The sequence below is a fragment of the Palaemon carinicauda genome, chromosome 23 (assembly GCF_036898095.1).
Source record: "Palaemon carinicauda isolate YSFRI2023 chromosome 23, ASM3689809v2, whole genome shotgun sequence".
Classification (NCBI taxonomy): domain Eukaryota; kingdom Metazoa; phylum Arthropoda; class Malacostraca; order Decapoda; family Palaemonidae; genus Palaemon; species Palaemon carinicauda.
This window is the reverse complement of record NC_090747.1, coordinates 71,350,089-71,369,875: the sequence shown is the minus strand read 5'-3', so window position 1 is coordinate 71,369,875 and position 19,787 is coordinate 71,350,089. Positions and strand designations below refer to the sequence as shown.

The following is a 19,787-nucleotide window of genomic DNA, read 5'->3' as shown; positions in this document are numbered from 1 at the left end:
AATATATCAAGATGAATAATAATGTTAAAACAGATAAGTAACACTTTGAAATAAGACTGAGTCAATCTGCTCATTAGAAGAACATCTGCATCAAGTTTAACTTCTGAAATTCCATTGATTGAACTATTTGGTTGGAAAGATAATTTCATTATATGGTCACAGTCAGAATAAAACTTAGAATATTGTGTACTATTGAACCTTAAGTAAAAAAAAGGCATCTGTGTGGAGAAAGTTGCTGTTAAATGATGTTGTTATAGATTAATATCCACGTCAGGGATAAGGAATTTAATAGACTGCAAGTTTTTGTCCAAGTTAAGATGAGAATCAGCTACTGAAGGCAGTATTTAAAACATTGTGGAAAAAAAGAAGTAAAACATGTCTTCATACATTTTGAAAGTTTTTGGTGCCATTTGAGTAGAGACAGACTAGATATGTTTTTTAGAAGTAAATTTGCAATCAAGGATCACAGCTAGAATTTTTAATGAGCTACATGAGGTTGAAGAATCTTTATGAATGAAAAGATTGGGATGGGAGGATCCAATGCCCTTGAGCTACTTCCAGTGGGGCTAACTTTTTCCTCATAATTTCAGCTAGATCTTTGGTGAAGGACTCAGCAGTCACAGGTTAGCATTTTTGAGATGAAATTGATGCAAAATGATCAGCAACATCTGCATAAGCTTATTTTCAAGGCCAAACCACCTATCATTCATATAAGAAAATAAAAGGAGCAAAAATACTACCCTAGATAAACTTAGGTATATTCCTGTAGTCATTATGGTCTCTAACAATCATACCTTGCAATCTTTTACTGTAGTTATAAATTCAATAATAGTAGCAAGAAATGACCCATCAATTCCTACCTGATTTGAAAGAGACATAGCTAGAGCTACAACCCCAATTTGCAAATGTTGAAATTAAAGAAATTACCTTTTCTTTGTAGCTTACAAAATGAAATAAAAATAAATGGAAAATACCATTTTGGTCTGCACCTCCAAAGCAAAATGGGGCAGTGAGTGAAAGGGTCATCTTGTTTAAGTACAGTAAAGGGGAACTGTTAAAGCCTGCGCCAAAGAGTGCATCTTTAGGTGTAGCTCACCATTTATGTTCCTGTGTTGTACCAAAGAGTTTTCTTTTATGAACAAATTGTATATATTTCAATTAAAGCATAAACTCCAAATGGCAGGGTATAGTAATCCCACGTAAAGTTAGTAACCTTGCCTGAAAAAGTAACAGGTTAGGCTTGCAATATTGGTACGCTAATAAATGTTACTGATAAAATATAGAAAATATATTTTTTCCACTAGTGAACCAATCATTAATAAAGTTCTTTAACCCTCTGAGGATCTGATGACGTGCCCTACATTTAGCTATAGAGATGTATTCAGCTTTCTAATGCAATTTCAGTTTCTTTTTATCTATATTCCTTTGTTGGTCACACTACGCAACGACAATGTAAATTAGATAGTCATAGCTCGCAGTAAAATAGTTTACAATTCATGAGACAGCAATTTTGGTATGGCGGGATCACCAGAGGGTTAACTTAAGATAGAGACTGTAGGAAGAGCTGTTATGTGCTTTTCTTGATTTCTTCATAGTCTTAAGTTATTTAAATTTTGAAGGTAATTTTTGTAAATACTGTATCCATTTTCATCTTTTGTGAATAGGTTTTCCTTAAATTTAGTTTCACACTTGAAGCTCTCATGTTTATAATTTTACGCGGCATGAATCAAAAATTGTAATCTTTTAAATGAAGTAAGTTACTGTATTATAATTTATTTAGCATTCAAGTGATTTTCTCCTTTTCCTCCAGCAGTACTTATCTTACTCTTCAATTCTATTCCTAATCCTGTGGTAACAGTATTGTTTTTTTTTTTTTTTAATATGCCCTCCTCACAAGTTTCATTAATGGTGTATACAATTTGTTGGGAACTTTTTTATTGATATTATTATTAACATTAAGTAAAACTAATTACTTATGTAGTTTATAATAATCAATGAACACAAAATTAACCAAGGGATAAAGATAACTTGAAAAATATCCCTGCAAGGGCTATTCCACTGCCCAATGTTTGCTAAAAGGTAAGTAGTACATGCAATTGAAAGTTGGATTGTATTTATAAATTTGGATTAACATAGCCTGGTGTTTGGAAACTACAACTATTCTGGAGTAAAAGTAAAGAGATTGAATAGAAAATTGGAAGAAAGAAAGCAGGAATGGAGTTACAGTAGAATATAAAGCAAGTGCAGTTAGTGGTCAAGGAACGCTGTAAAGACTGTTAAATAATGTCTACAGTTCACCGTGTGTGGTTACTGACACCATCCCCCCTTATGTTGACTAATTGAAAGGGGTTTGCTTTCATGTAGTTTTCATTTTTCATTTCTTTGAAAAGTAAGCATTGTCAGAAATATGTTTTCATAACTGTGCAAATGACAGGAATATATTAATTTTTATTTATCTTTTAATATCTTTCGTTACTTTTTTGATAAGCTATTCATCATACCATTAATTTATAGATTTTTATACTATGACCCTATTTTTAACAAAACTGAATTTTGACCTTTTGTTTACATTATTTTGTTATGTTATGCATAGGCCAATACCTGTAACTCATCAGGGATTGTGTAATTTTTCTTTTATAAGATTCATTTTACACTAAGACACATTTAATCACCACAACCTTCAGATTTCTGTTAAATAATAGTCCATTTTGAGTATAGATATGAATATTGGGCGTCACAATCCTGAAAATCATACATTCATATTTTGTACATACAATGATAATCTTGAAGACAAATCTTTCTACTTACTGGCAGGTTTGCATAATTTTGATATCCTAATAGGAAAAAATAAGCCACTATGTTCCCAAACCATTTTGTGATCTTCATCAGTTATTGTTAAATCAGTAACGCTATAGGAAATATATTTCTCGAAATGGGACAAATTAGAGGATGTGTCATTTTACATGGTACAATGTACAGTACTATTGTTGGTACTTTTATATTTGTACATGAATTGTATATATGGTGCAGTATTAATGTTGTTTCTTATATATATTTGTATTTGGATTGCTTACATTGGACAATATTAATGTTGGTTCTTTTATATTTGAATGTGGCTTTTCAGTGGCTCTTTGCCTCGTATGAAAAAAGCTGGGAATGCTGATGTCAGTGGGAACAGTGATGGTGCTACGTTTGTCTCTGTGGTAAGTTGGATGTGTGATTTCTAATCCATTGTTGGAGCTTTTGTTTTTGCTCTTTGTATTTTGCTTTGATTTTCAATTTTATGTAATGCAAATTTGATTTTGAGTTGCACAGCTAATGTAATGAGTTCCAATTGTCTTTCCTTGTATTACAGTATATTTTTGAGCTTGAGATATATTTTATTTTTGCTTTCACACTTTGTTCTGTTTTGTTTGTATTTTATGTTATTTTTTATACATTGCTTGGTTATCATGAAGGGTGGTGACAAGCTGACACTGTCCCTGGGTGCTGGAGATGCTAGCAACACCAACAACAACCTATCCTCCTCCCTGTTATTGGAAGGTTGGGAAGGGAGAGATCTTCACCCTAATGAGGACCCTACACCCCTCCTCCAGCTAGACCCTACCCCTGTCACTGTCATTCATTTCACTAGCCCCAGCCAGACAAAACCCTTAGATCTCCATAACATTAGTAGCCACTCTCACGACAATGCAGATTCCCAAACCAGTGTCCCTGTTGCTAATGCTCATAATAGCTTCAATCCTTTCAACCCATTTGCTTCTAGTATTATCAAGACAGACAACCCTTTCATTAGCTCTACTAATAACAATAATCCCTTCAGCATGCCAGCTGCCCCTGTAAACCCTTTCACAAAGTCTTCTCCATCCTCCCTGAGCTCCACAACTTCCACTCTGACTGGGAGCAAAGCAGCCTCCAGTAGTGAGGCAGAGGAGGTCACTGGAAATGGTCTTGAAGCCAATCCCAGTCCACCTTACTCTCCTGATCCTACTGGAGCTGAAGATGTTCCTTCCCCTCCTCAATCCCCTCGTTCTCTTACTTCTTCTACGTCCTCTCAGGCAAGCTCCCCTCCTGCATCCCTCTCCATAGAACATCCAACCAACCAAGATTTAGAAAAAGTAAGTTTTACCTTTGTTGATCTGAGGACTTTTACCATTGCATTTTATCACTGCTGCATTTTTTGTACTTTGTAAGAGTAATAATGTTCATTACCTCATTTAAAGGGACCTAAGCACAGTATTTTTAATAGTTTTCCAATACATATACTATTATTTTTGTTTAATTATTCATAATTTCACTTGTGAACCTCAAGTGAACAATTATTAATAACTCAATATTATAGTTGGAATAAAAATAATTAGTTGTTTTGCTCTGCTTATGAACCAACCCTATTCTCCATTACAAAATGGAAATAGGGATAATATTTAAAGTTGAACAATGCCTCAAAGTAAAAAAAATTTATTCACAAAAGTTATTTTATACAAGTAATTTTATTTTACTTTCATCCATTCATCTTACAAAAGGAGGATTATGACATTGGTGTCATATGTAAGTCGGTGGGTCACAATTTATTTTTCTGGATTATCTCGGTTATGTAAATTAGCTTTCATATAGTCCATGAGCCCGGCAAGTTGTCAGTACTATCGGGTGGGCAAAGGATCAATTTATTTGTCCCAACACAATGAATAAAATGTGACAACTGTTCCAGATGAATAGCATAACGTCTTGTTTAGGTATTCTATTTTTGCATTGATCGCCATTATGGATGTAATGGGAATGAACATTATCATGACATTTTTTTCCTCAACGGTATGCCCAGTAAAACACATGGGTACCTTACAGATATTACTATATGGTCATTATCTGTACTCAATCAAAAATTTGTTCGCAGGCAATATACAAACCATTGTCCTTTAAGAGGGAGATTGTTTCAGTGCAAGTTGGAGACGGTCATTAGAATTGTTTAACAGGTAGTGAATTACTGGTGGAGGGTGCCCTGAAGGTAAAGAAGCAAGTTATGCCTTTGCCAGTGTCTGTTTTGGCAATACCCAAGAAGACATCAAAGAACTCTTATGCTACTTCAGCCTACTGAGTGGGTGCATCTGCTGCTGCTGCCCCTAGTTTCATCCCCAGGGAGTATGCGTCAGGAGCAAGGAGCCCTTGGATCTGTATCTGAGTGCCTTTTAGGTTTTGTTTGTGTGTAGTGTACCTTCAGTGTTTGGAAGCTGGAAGCTCTTCACCCGTCCCTGTGTAGATTGAGGAGCTTCGAGGGGTCTCGCATAGCCATAGGACCTCAGGCCTCTGAAGTTGGACGTGACCCTCATACTCAAAACTCTTATGCATACCCTGTATGAGCCTTTTAGATGGTTGTCAGACAGATGTTTGACTCTTGAAAGAGCAGGTGTGTTGTATTGTCTCTCTTAGGTAGTCACCCGTGCTGAGGGGTGGAAGGTCTCCTTCAGTTTTGTGCCAGAGTTCGTGGCCAAAACTCCATCCCCTCTACATCCCTTCTCTACATGAAGCGTTGGGGGTGATCGAGAGGAAATGCTTTTGTGTGTTTGCACACTGCTGTGCTATCTTAAAAGGACCCGACATCTCAGGTCTGATTGTCAGCGACTTTTCATTAGCACTGGCTGGATCAAGAAACAGGTTTCAAGGAATCCAATTTCATAGAGGTGCCAAGGACCACAATCTCTTTCTGGCTTCTTAGAACGTATGCCTCAATCGCTAAGGGGTTCGAGGTACCAGCTAGGACCACGGCTCATGATTTCAGGGGTATAGGCCCCATTTTAGCTTTTAGTAGAAACCTATCAGTGGGCCAGGTGCTGAGGTCTGGAGTTTGGAAGAGATACATCATTTTATGGCCTTCTAGTCAAGCTAGGGTTACCAGTAGAGAAGATAAGGATAGGATAGCTTTACATGAAAGTAGAGGCTCAGCTATAAAAAAGGGAACTACTTACAGTAAATACTCAGGATCAACTGTAAGTCAAAAGGGAGGATGTGAGGCTGAAGTTGAGAATAGGGTAAAATTAGCTTTGGCGGAGTTAGCAGAAGTGGTTTGTGATAAGAATAAGAAAATGCCAATCAAGCTAAGAGTCAAGATATATAGTACTGTAATAAGACCAGTGGTAATGTATGGATCAAAAGCTTGGGCTCTACAAGGAGTAGGAAAGATTGGTGTCAAAACAGATGGTTTAGGCATGTGTTGAGGCTGGATGGTGGGGAAGGAGTGAGGAGGGCTTGGGAGGAACATGTTAGAGGGGGAAGGTCAAGAGGGAGGCAGAGAATTAGATGGTGAGATAATGTGAAGGATGATAAGGAAACTAGAGGTTTGGTTGGAAGAGAATGCCTTTGATAGAAGGCATTGGAAAGGGTGCATCAGGCAACCGACCCCTTAATGTAGGAATAGCTCAGCAAGTAATAATAATAATAATAGTGGGAAAGAAGAATTATGGGATTATACCCACGACCCTTTACACCTTTGTGCTTGGTCCTGCGGTAACCAACCCAGCTTCCTTATGAGACAGGAAGCTTCACATCTATGGTAATGTGAAATGAAAATTTGCAATGAGTGATAGAATGACTGGCTCTTTATTTTTATTTCCCCCTTTTGGGGACAAAGCAGTCAAAGCATCTTATGCTGGATTGAACCTGGTGTTGTGACCTTACACTTCTGAGCTCCATTCTTTAGCACTGAAGAAGCGTCTCACCCATCTAACCTAATGAGGGAGAGGATGGTGAAATTCATACCAACCATTCATCATCATAGATGTATTTTATTCCAAACTGATTTCCCTTTTGCCATGTACAACCCAGGTCCTGTCAGCCTTCTGATCCTTATGAAAGACAGTTGGGAGGTTGCTGGAGCCACCGTTTTGCTCTCATATAGAACCAGGCAGCTGGACACTTCCATGGTAGAAAAAACCATCCAGTTCAGTTCTAGGGAAGACTTTCAACCCGCCAAGCAGCGAGTCTCTATTAAAGGATGGTGGTTTGTATGTAGTGCAGTAATAAATTGCAAACTAAATCACAAATTTTTAAAGTAATTTGTATTTTTCCTAGCTATACAAACGTAAGTCCTTTAACCTAACTTCTCTCCTCAAACCCCCTCGATGTGCTGGGCCAAAAGTGAATCTTCAGAATGTTGAGGGGGATGAGCTTCTCGCTCGTATCCTTTACCAGTAGTTTAACCACAATACAACATATTAAATGACCATGCTTTAATAGACCAGTTCTATTATCAAAAGGATTAGCTTCATTAAAATTTAGATATTGAATATGCAATGAAATATTGATAAAAACTCTCAACAATGTCTTCATGCAATGTTTTTGTTGTATTTCATGAATTAAGGGTACACCACCTACATCTTAACACTTAATGTAACCTACTATATTTGCTAGTTGTTCATTATTCACCATTACAAAAACAGACAGTAATATCACTGGGCATTCATCATGTATCATGTTTATGGGGATGGTCATTCAAGCTGATACAGTGATACCTCGGTACTCGACCATAATCCGTTCGAGATCCGTGTTCGACCTCCGATTTGTTCGAGTACCGAATTTTTTTTCCCCATAAGAAATAATGGTATATATTCTATTCCGTTCCCAAGCACTCGAACAGGCCCAAAATATTAATAAAACGTGTACCTAAACAACAATAATTATCTAAATGTGTATGAAATTGGTCAGAAAATCCTATAAAACAATTTTAAACCATTTACTGTACTAAAATAAAACAATTTTAAACCATTTTCTGTACTGTAGTGAACATACCTTTGAGCAGCGGTTCGATGGCATACAGGGATGGATGTGGAGAGGATGGAAGGGGGAGGTTACTGCTTGGAAGGAGAGTCCCCTTCCATGATGTGGCGGGGTAGTTCTCCTTCAGGAGTTGTTTCTCTCTCCAATGAAAGGGTGGGCAGATCTATTTCAGGGGTTTCTTCTCTTCTTTGTCTCTTCTTTGGAGGAGAAACAGGCTTTGATGTAGCAGCTTTCTTTTCTTTTGTGAAAAACTGGTCTATTGTTAATTGTTTCTTCCTCCTCTGCAGTATTCTTCGAAAATGATACATGACACTATCATTAAACATATGCACTGCCCGGTTTGCTACTGCAATTTCTGGGTGGTATTTTTCAGCAAAAGCCTGCACATCTGCCCACTTGGAACAAATTTCATTGATGAGAGAACTTGGAACATCCTCCCTTACCTCATCCTCTTCTGAAGATTCCTGCTCCACAATCAGATCCTGCTGCTGTTGTTGTTGCAGGTGCAACAATTCCTCCACAGTCAACTCGGTAGAATGGCTTTCTACAAGCTCATCAATATCATCCTTGTCGACCTCAAGCCCCAAACTCCTGCCCATGACAACAATTTCCTCAACGACATCAGTGTCATCAGAAATTACAGGGGTAGCAGTGCTTGGACCCGCCTCTGGTTGGAAACCTTCAAACTCCCTCTCTGTGACACATGATGGCCACAGCTTACGCCAGGCAGAGTTCAATGTCCTATAGGTCACACCTCGCCAAGCTTGGTCAATCATGTTAACAGAGTTGAGGATGCTGAAGTGTTCCTTCCAGAATTCCTTTAGGGTCAACTTCGTGTCACTGGTCACTTCAAAACACTTTCTGAAAAGGGCCTTGGTATAGAGTTTTTTGAAGTTTGAAATGACCTGTTGGTCCATGGGCTGGAGTATGGGAGTAGTATTGGGGGGCAAGAATTTGATTTTGATAAAGCTGTATTCTTCTTTCAAGTCATCCTCGAGACCTGGAGGATGTGCAGGAGCATTGTCCATAACCAGAAGACATTTCATTGGCAAGCTCTTTTCAATGAGGTAAGCCTTAACCTGGGGGGCAAACACTTCGTTTATCCACTCAGTAAAGAATTGTCTTGTGACCCAAGATTTAGTGTTCGAGCGCCACATAACTGGTAGTGCACTTTTACAAATATTATTTCGTTTGAACACCCGGGGGTTGTCCGAGTGGTACACTAACAAGGGTTTGATCTTGCAATCGCCACTTGCATTTGCACACAGCAACAATGTTAGCCTATCTTTCATTGGCTTGTGACCTGGCATCTTCGTCTCGTCCTTGGTAATGTACGTATTGGCTGGCATTTTCTTCCAAAATAACCCAGTCTCATCACAATTAAAGACTTGTTGTGCGATCAAATTTTGTTCATTTATGTACCGATCGAATTCCCCCACGTATTTATCGGCTGCAATTTGATCCGAACTAGCTGCCTCCCCATGCCTAGTAACACGATGAATACCTGTTCTATTACGAAACTTTTCAAACCAACCCCTGCTCGCTTTAAATGTAAATGAATCACTTTCACTGGTACTCGGACTTTTCTTCACTAATTCTTCATAGATATGCAACGCTTTTTCACAAATGAACGCTTCACTAACACTTTCCCCGGCCAACTGTTTTTCTTTAATAAATATTAAAAGCAACTTTTCCATCTCCTCAATCACTTGTGGCCTTTGCTTAGTTACCGCCGTAACTCCCGTTGCAACATTCGCCTTCTTAATCATTTCTTTATGCTTTAAAAACGTAGAAATGGTCGACTTCGCCATTCCGTATTCTACCGCTAAATCGGACACTCGTACACCATTCTCATATTTCGCTATAATTTCCTTCTTCAACTCGATCGTTGTTCGCACTGTTTTCCTCTTCTCCTTCCCCTTAACACTCATTACTTTCTTGGGACTCATTATGAAAGCTAAAAAAGCAATTAAAAGCACTGAAAATCACTAAATCACAACGAATGCTGATCGCGCGTTGTCTGAGTGACGCTCTCGAGAGAACTGATGCTTCCCGAACAAGCGAGAGTGGCCGAGATGGCGCGATCATCACAAAGCCCATGCGGTCGTCACGTGTTCGGCTGGTCGAGTACCGAATTTTTGGTCGAGCACCGCAGCAAAAATTTCTCGAAAATTTTGGTCGAACTCCGAATTGTTCGAGTATAGAGTCGTTCGACTACCGAGGTATCACTGTATAGCCATTATTAGGCTACTAGTCAAGAATGGTTATATCAAAATATAAACTACAGGTATACAATATAGCAAGTAAACATAACAACCATAATTTGCCCACCTTGATTGGTCCCGGTGAATGACATTTGGGATCTGGGCCCATGGACTAATAATAAAAAAGATTATGTATTACATTTGAGATAGTATTGTTTATAAATGCACTGTCACCTCTTATATGTTTTATATGATTTTTTTTTTCCATTTTTTATTGTCCATTTTTACATTATTGAAAATCCCAATAGTTTAGTCTAAGGTTATAAATGTGGTCACATATGTGACCTTATTGTAGAAGTTTCTCGAGGAAAATTTTCCTTTCAGAGATAGAATATATGTTACTTAAATTAATAATGATTCAGTTGCCCCATGAAAAGCTACAGATGACTCTGTTATCATCTTTATCTTTAAAGTGAGTCTTTCTTTCAGTGAGGGCTGGCATTGAAGTGTTATTGTTAAATTTATGCCTGATTATATTTTTCCATACAGTAATGTATACTGTATTATCATTACTGACTTATTAAATACTATAGAAGAATTATAGAAATCTTAAATCAAAGTGAATATAGTTACTAAAATATAAGTTTTTTTTATATAAAGACAATGTCCAATGTGTCATATAGAGAGGTATTCAGACAAAAAAAACTCAAATAAGTGTAGCCATCATTCAAATATATGTAAAATTATATTATTTGACAAAAGCTTTAGATAAGGTTAACGTAAAGAATAACCTACCGTTATTATTGAAAAAGGCTGATTTACCAATAAATATTGCTCTTTGTTATGGGAAAAATGTTGATAGAATATTGTTTTTGTGCCTGTGTATACAAACAAACCTTTCACCCATTACAAAAGGGAAATGTCTTAGAGGAGCTGAAACGCCCTTTGAATATGTTAACATGGTAGTTAAAAACAGTCAGTGAGTTTGGGCAAATAGCCTCACCCCCCTTACTTGTCATTAGCTCTTCTTTGATTTTGGTTGCAACAAGTATGGATGTGCAGTTGCAGCCTAACCAAAAGCTTTGACCTTTTTCTTTGTAGAAAGTAAATGTTAGGTGTTGATTTTTGTGATGGATGTGAAGCAAGAGATTTGTACTTTCTAGGGAAAGTGTGAACGTTGCAACAAGTTTATGGCAAAACTGGCTGTTGATTCACAATCTCTTTGTGTGTCTTGTCAGGAGGCATGACTGTTTGCAGTCATCCCATTGTGTCGAGTGTAGGAGGTATGATTGTTCGCAGTCATCCCAGTGTGTTAAGTGTAGGTTGTAGTCTCCTGTGCAATGGCAGGTTTTATGCTCCCTACTCCTGTATATTTTTTTTGGGGGGGGGAAATACTCAAGAAGACACTTAAGAAGGGCCTTTTTTTTTTTCCCCTTGTCAAGTCCGACTGCTACGGCTCCTTCTGTTTGAGCGATTCCTCCTGTGATTCTCAAGTCCAAAAGGACTGAAGGACCGCTTATCGGCAACAGTGCCAGTGCTGATGGTATGGATGTTCACCGATATAAAATAAGGTTCCATCACAAGTTGCTATTCCTAAGCATAGTCATAATTTGACTCTGGGTCCAATATCATCAGTGCATGTTGCCCCAGTACATGGTGTCACATTTGTCTCACCTGATCCTGTTGTCCTAGACCCTGCAGCCCTCTCTCCCTGTGCCTGTGACCCCAGCCCGTGTCAATTTCGCAAGCCCTGTGAGTGTGCCTACCCCCTTCCCCATGAGTGTTCCTCTGTGTTGTGGTTCCTGTTGGTGCAATTAGTGTTGTTTTTTTCCCTCGGAGGAGCGTCATTGTTGATGGTCGCTCAGACTATGGCTCCTTTTCTTGCAGAGCCAAAGGTGAAGGTTGGTAAGGGAACAAATGCAAGTGTTCTCTTTTCTCCTCCAACTCTTCTTCCTCGTCCATCTCTTTCTTTTGACTGATTCTGGTGCTCCTTCTAAGTAGAAGAAGAAAGAGGAAGGAGTCTAAAAAGGCCAGACGTAGTCATAAGGAAAGGGCTCCATTACACCACCCTATGCTAACACCCGAGTGGTTTCGGCATCATGAGGTCCAGAGCCACAGCCCCATGGGACCATGGCCCAGATGATTCAAAAGCGTACAGCCCTGTACACCTGTTGGCTAGGTGCTGAAGGTGCTTTAGTGCCGTCCTTCACCTTTCCTATGCCCTTCTCGGATAGTGGACTCTACTCCCTTCTCTAGTCACTCCCTGCCTAGATCAGCAGCGGGAATAGTCTGAGCTAATTCTTGCGTCTGTCATGATCAGTGTCATTGATCCTCCTCTCGCTGTTGTCGGTCTCTCTTATTTAGTCACCCATCCTTAGGAATGGCAGGAAATTCAGTTTTGTGCCAGAGTTCATGGCCAAGACTCGGAACCAAGAGTCTCATGACCCCAGGTTTGAGATTTTTTCCACCCCCATTTCTATACAAAAAGTTGAGAGGCAATTGCGAGGAGATGCATCTGTGTTCCATTAGGGTTTCGCGATGCCATATGAAGAGGACATGACATCTCGGACCGGAGTGTCAGCGAATCTTCCATATCACTAGTAGAACTAAGAAAGAGCTGTCAAGAAACACTCTTTCTTGCTTTGTGAGACTGTTTGTAAAATAAACACCTCGACTGCTGAGATGATTAAGGTACCAGCCAGGTCCAGGACTTGAGTAGTACTGTATAGGCCCCACCTTAGCCTATATGAAGCACCCAGTTAGCGAGGTGCAGAAGGATAGGGTATGGAAATGTCAAACAATCTTTATCACCTTTTATTTATGGGAGTGTACCCGCAAGTTCCTTGATACGTTTATGCTTGGTCCTCCTCAAGTAATTGTGTAGCCAGCCCAGATCCCAAATGGGACAGGAAGTGTCTTGCCTGTGGAAATGCCTAGATGATTGTCTGGAACGAAAGGTAGAATGTCGAGCTATTCCCCTTTATTTTTTCTTTCCCCTCTTATGGATGAAGGGGTCAAACTGCTACTCGCTAGATATGACTTGATGCTGGTAAGCTATACTTTTGAGCTCCATTCTATTGAATATAGAGAAACATCTCCTCTATCCTCCCTAGATGAGGGGAAGGATGGTATAGTATATACCAACCCATTGATCATCACATGCCAGACTGCTATTCGCTTTGGGCATGAGATCCCTCCTTAGACCACTTATCAATCTTGTACAGATGAGGCTGTTCATCAATATGCTAGTCATCTTTACTCCTGTATAGGACCAGTCAGATTGATATTTCTAGGAAGAAAAATATCCAACCTATTTCAAAAGACAAAAGGTTTATGTGTACATAGAAACAAATAAGTAAATAAAAATTAAAGTAGTATGTATTTTTCCTATCTATACAAACCTGAGTCCTTGTTAAGTTATTACCTCAGCCACCCCTCTCAGTCACGAGTAGATGGCCAAAAGTGCCCGTGCTCACCACCGTCATTACCTTCCCCGTTAACGAATTCATTGGCCATACCAGCTCTACGGAAGTCATTTCCGTATTTTAAAGGAGTCAGGTTTGCATAACTAAGAATATAGATTACTTTTAAAATTTGTAATATTGACATATCTTATATAAACATATAAATCAAGAGGCAATATAGTGACATTGAAAGGAGTTTCAGAAAGAATCTAGTGTCTAACCACAGGGTCATCACTCTTGAAATACATGGGTATTTTTACTTCACTTTATTTTACAATTTTTGTGGATAAACATAACCAATCTTTAGTTTATAAATTTATATTCAAGCATGCCAAGATTTAATTTGCGTAAATTTGTAAAAATAAATAAGTTACAGTAGTAAGTATGAAGACCAAGCCTATTGGGAAATTTGGTTTATTCACATGGCTTTTATGTTTCAGGAGACAAATTTCACGGCAAACCAGCCTGTGACACGGTCTGTATCTTCAACCAGCAACTGCAGTTATGGTGTGAATAAGAACATTCACACATCTCTAAACCAAATGTCCCCGTGGTTGGTGGCAGATCCTCCTGCACCAAGCAACAAGCTTGAGGCTCCCAAAATGCGCACGGTCATTACCACGGAGTTGTAAGGAACTCCATAGTCAAGATGCACCTGTTTTATTCTTTGTTTTATCACATTGAGTACATTATTATCGTGTGATTTTTATTTTATGTAAAGTGTTCGCTGTTTAAACTAGACAGACTCCATTCATCATGGGAGTCATTCAACTTAATTGTGCTCTACAATAACTGTCAAAGGGTAATACTGTATGTGCCTTCATTTCTCTTCTTTCCAATATGCTTAGAAAGTAAGTGTAACAACTTGTAAATAGTCATCTCATATCTTCATAAAGAATGGTTAATTGTAAGGGATTTGATTATATCATGGTGACAATTATATATATCTATATATTTATATATTTGAATATCTTGTAATTCCTAAAGGTTTAGGAGTGGCAACACAGTATCAAAAGATTTTTATTACATTCCTTTTTAAGTTTTTCTTAAGTTTGGCTCGTATGCATTTGTTTGTGAAGAAGAAATGTTTGGGTTTGTGTATGTACCCTAAACTTTAAGGAAATGGAGCAACATTCTTCAGCCTTGAAAAATTTTCCTCTGTTCAAGTGGAGATGGAGGCTTAGTGTGCAAGTCAGATCCTTAAGAAACCATTGTAATTGAACTTGCTATTATAGGAAGTAAAAGGTTGAGGACTGTTGGCCAAGTGCTAGTTTTTAGTTATAGAAAAAAATATATTCTGCTCTTGCTTTATTATTACTATCATCATCATACAGTTAACCATTCCTCATTATATGATAACAACTGCTTATCTTGTTTTTATACAATATTCAGCATTCCTGTTATACTTTTTTCTTGAAGCAGGGCCTCAAATGTATTTTGTTCATGCCTTGAACATGTGCTGACTAGGGTTGTTGAGACACTCACTCCTGGCCCCCTATCACAGCATAGGGTTGTCTTTCATGCGGTGTACTTCACATGCCTTTGCTCAAAGAAAAAATAATCAAGATCATCTAAGAATGCCATCAAACAATTCTAAGTGCTCGTTGTGCCAAACATTGTGCAATATATTTTGATGCTGTCTTATCTGTAAGGTCATCCATAAGATAAAAATGATACTGTGCACTATCCCAATAACAAGGCTACTGAAGTAAAACCTACTTTTCAAACTACTACTGTCTTTTTGTCTCTCTGGGGTCTTTTTGCTGTGAAAAAACATCCAGTTAGAGAAGGATATATAGATTCAACTGAAAGGAAGTATTTAACTTTGTGATGTAATAGGTAATAGTTACCAATCAAAATTGAGTTTCAGTATTTTGTTGCACGTTTTATTATTTTTAAGCATATTTTCCTTCAGTGTTTCTATACTGGATATTTTCTGTTTCATGAATCAGGTGGTTTGGCCTTAACAAATTGGTACCAGGAGTGGTGTAGGTTGGCTAAATCCCTTTTGTTTAGCATTTTGGTTATGTAGAACTTGATCATTCCCTAAGCTCTTGCTTTTGTTACATTACTTGTTTACTTTTAACAAGATACATGGCATGTTTTATTATGATGTGTTTGTTACAACAGTTTTCAACTTGTTTTTCTTTCTTTACCCTGTGATGTAATAGTTTGTATTTTTTATTTTTGTGATTAACTGCAGGAGTGATGTTATTGTTTCAGAATTTTTATATTTTTTTTCCAAATTAGTCCCTTCATTCACTTTTTATTTTTTAATGAGCCTTAAAATCCAGTTATGATATAATGAACACATTTGATGCATTTCATTTATGTTAATGTTAAGATTATAAATTTGAATACTTTGATAACTAACATTTGAGTTCTGAAAGTGAATGGCGATTAACATTTCAAGTGTTATTTGTACATTGAAGATGTAATATATGTGTGATATGGAAGATTTTGTTTTGATGATTCATCCTTAATATGACATTAACCCTTTTACCCCCAAAGGACGTACTGGTACGTTTCACAAAAGCCATCCCTTTACCCCCATGGACGTACTGGTACGTCCTTGCAAAAAAATGCTATAAAAATTGGTTTTTCATATTTTTTGAGAAAATTCAGGCATTTTCCAAGAGAATGAGACCAACCAGACCTCTCTATGACAAAAATTAAGGCTGTTAGAGCAATTTAAAAAAAATATACTGCAAAATGTGCTGGGAAAAAAATAACCTCTTGGGGTTAAGGGTTGGAAATTTCCAAATACCCCGGGGGTAAAACGGTTAAAAAAAAGTGGTTTTGATGAAGGAAAAAACTTTTTGGGGAGGTGCTGTGTGGTCTCCAAGGACTTTCCTGTAAAGAACAGGGAATCCAATATGACATAAAATACCAGAGTTCTCTTCTGAACTCGACACAGCACTTCCAATGTATGTGGGAGTCTTAAAGTGATGGTTCTTCCTACTGGAAGACTTCTCTACCGGTAACAAAGCAATTTTCTAATCTGCAAAGAGTTCGTCTAGCTACAAGGGAGTGAGAACGTGAAAACCGAATGTCACGAACCTTCGCTTTTGGGGATTGATTTACATAATTTATTGCCCAGTGGTTGCACGAGTTGGCAATTGTAAACACTTGATTTGAACTCTGCTGCAGGTGACAGGGCTTGTCTGTGACAGCAGGCAAAGACGCGTCCAGGATTCTTGCAACAATGCTCTCCTCCGTGGGCAAGGGGGGAGCAGAAACAGGGTGAGATGACTTCCGGGATTCAGCAGCTACTAGGATCTCAAGGAGTTCTTTGCCAACAAGACATCATCAATAGAAATGGCAAGCTACAGCAAGGCCAGGTGCAATTTCTTGCGAGAACCATCAACAACCATTATGGGAGAGCACTGCGTGAAGCAAAGGGGTATTGCCTTTGCTAGTGGAAGACAATACTCCTGTCTTGCTCAAGGAACTCCTTGGGAGAGGGGCGGTGGCTCCCTTCATCTTCTTACTTCTTACAACAGACTTGGCCTAGAAGGGAGAAGCAGCAGCCTTTGAAACCAGTGGAGGCATGAAGGAGCTGAAAAGCTTCAAAGACTCTCTCTATAACTTTTCCTCTTCTTCCAATACTCAGTCGGCTCTCTTCACTCCTTCTATAGGGACAAACATTTTCAGATAGCAGTCTTGTCCGAATAACCTACTAGTGTGCCGAAAAGGCGTTTCGACAAACATAAAATTCAGAGCAGATGAATTTATGCACACATGATCTCAATCCTAACAGGTAGGTTTAGCTTCCACTTTTGCCTCAATCTGTTTTGGTGCTACTGTATTTCACATGGGTAGAGTATGGAGTGGACAATTTGGCAAGTTGATTGTAATCAGGTCACTCCCTATACAACACTCAGAAATGGGATTGCTCCTGCTCCTGTAGAAACTACTGTACGTAGTTAAAGAAGGTCGACCTCTGGCTTGCTCATGTAGCAGCCATAACCTAGGCTGGATTTACCAGGGCACAACTGTGTCTGCCAATATAGCCAACATCATCAAAGCAATCACATAGGAAAAAATCTGGAAATAAAGGGCAAATTCAACCATAGTAAGATGCTAAGAAGTACATCTGTATGGTCAAAGTGAATGTAGGGCTACCTGTCTGGAGAGCGTGGTTTACCTCCCACCCACAGTCGGCTGTGTTTACTTGTTACAAGATTAACATCCATTCCACCTCATACTCCTATTAAAAGTCAAAAATTTGTATATGTTTATAAAGTTATTTGTATTTTGCTAACTCAACAATCCTGAGAACTTTATAAGAAGTATGACTTCTGCGAAGCTTGAACGGTTATTCAAACTTTTAATGAGGTAGTATTAATAGATGGCATGATGTACCGAGTAAGTCCATCTGTCAGGTAGCGTTTCCTTCTTTCACCTTACCTAGTACTTGTGAAGTGGTTGAGGCACACAGTGTAGCTTAAAGGTGTCAGGTTTGCATGGTTAAGAAAAATCATATTTTTTAATGAATTTTTATTTTTCCTAATTATAGAAACAATTAGAATAGCGCTAACGTATCCCTGCGTGTTGTAAGAGGCGACTAAAAGGGACGGGACGAGGGGACTGGGAACCCCCTCTCCTGTATTATAATCCTGTGAGACATCAAAGAGGTGGAGCTGGGGGGGAGAGTGACTGCTCCCCGCACTCTAGTTTTGGGGTGTTTGAATGTGCATGGATGTAGTACGATAGAGAGTAAAAGATGCGAGATTGGAAGTATGTTTAGGAATAGAAGGATGGATATATTGGCTTTGTGTGAGACAAAGATAAAAGGGAAAGGTGAAGTTATGTTTGGTGAAATGTCTGGTAGAGTGTCTGGGATTGAAAGGGGAAGAGCAAGAGAAGGTGTGTCGTCATTGCTGAGTGAATGGATGACGGGTAAAGTAGTGGAATGGAAGGAGATATCATCTAGGCTAATGTGGGTAAGGGTTAGGTTGGATAGGGAATGTTGGACTTTTGTCAGTGCGTATGTGCCAGGTTGTGAGAAAAGTGAAGAAGAGCGGAATGAATTAACTAGGTGTGTATAAGGACTGGGTAGAAGGAATTATGTAGTTGTCATGGGTGACTTAAATGCTAGAGTGGGCGCTGGAGAGGTAGAAGGTGTCATTGGGAAGTATGGCGTACCAGGTGAAAATTAGAGTGGTGAGAGACTGGTAGATATGTGTGTTGAGCAAGAGATAGTGATAAGTTCTAGCTTTTTCAAAAAGAAAGATGAAAACAAGTATACATGGGTAAGAGTGGCAAATGGAAGAGTGGTAGAAAGGGCATTAATGGATTAGTTGTTGATAACTAAAAGAATGTTTGGAAGATTGAAAGACGTGCACGTGTTTAGGGGTATGGTTAACGGTATGTCTGATCATTTTTTGGTGGAAGGAAAATTAGTTGTAGCAAAAGAGTGGGGGAATAGAGTAGGTGGATGTAAGAGGGAACTAGTGAGGGTTGAAGAGCTAATAAAACCAGGGGGGTAAAAAGTAAATATCAAGAAAGGTTGAAAATGGCATATGGCAAAGTGAAAGTAAGAGAAACTGGTAATCTAGAGGAGTGGAAGTTAGTAAAAGAAAATTTTGTTGCAATTGCAAGTGATGTGTGTGGCAAGAAGTTTGTTGGAGGCAGCATGAGGAAGGGCAGTGAATGGTGGAATGAAGGAGTGAAGGTATAAATGGAAGAGAAAAAGAGGGTTTTTGAAGAATGGCTGCAAAGTAATAGTGTAGAATTGAAGAGACAGTGAAAGATGGAAATGGAAGGTTGTTAAAAGGAGAGGAGGCAAGGAAAAGGTGGGCGTAATATTTTGAAAGTTTACTGAATGTTGAGGATAATAGGGAGGCAGATATAATTGCTGTTGCAGGTGTTGAGGTGCCAGTGATGGGAGATGAGAATGAGAGAGAGAGATTACAAGAGAGGAAGTGAGGAGAGCACTAGATGAAACGAGAGTAGAAAAAGCATCTGATATGGATGGTGTGAGAGCTGAGATGTTGAAGGAAGGGGGTGTGACTGTACTTGAATGGTTGGTGAGATTGTTTATTGTGTTTTGTGTTGTCAATGGTACCAGTAGATTGGATTTGTGAGTGTATTGTACCACTATATAAGGGTAAGGGAGATGTGCATGAGTGTTGTAATTCAAGGGGTATTAGTTTGTTGAGTGTACTTGGAAAAGTGTATGGTAGAGTACTGATTAACAGGATTAAGGATAAAACAGAGAATGCAATCTTAGAAGTACAGGGTGGTTTCAAAAGAGGTAGGGGTTGTATGAATCAGATTTTTACAGTTAGGCAGATATGAGAGAAATATGTTATTTTTATTAGTAAAATAAATTTTTGAATATACTTAC

General features: G+C 38.6%; 1 protein-coding gene across 1 annotated transcript in view; it reads left to right on the top strand.

The window, feature by feature from the left end:
- The window catches only part of LOC137617168 (uncharacterized), a 184,058-nt gene extending 168,167 nt beyond the window's left edge, over positions 1–15,891 (top strand). Inside the window, exons 16-18 of the mRNA XM_068347026.1 lie at positions 3,125–3,203; positions 3,459–4,118; positions 13,876–15,891. Of these exons, the coding sequence (XP_068203127.1) occupies positions 3,125–3,203; positions 3,459–4,118; positions 13,876–14,067 (931 nt within the window). The 3' untranslated portion in view covers positions 14,068–15,891. The remainder of the gene's footprint in view (positions 1–3,124; positions 3,204–3,458; positions 4,119–13,875) is intronic.
- Positions 15,892–19,787: the final 3,896 nt, after the last annotated feature.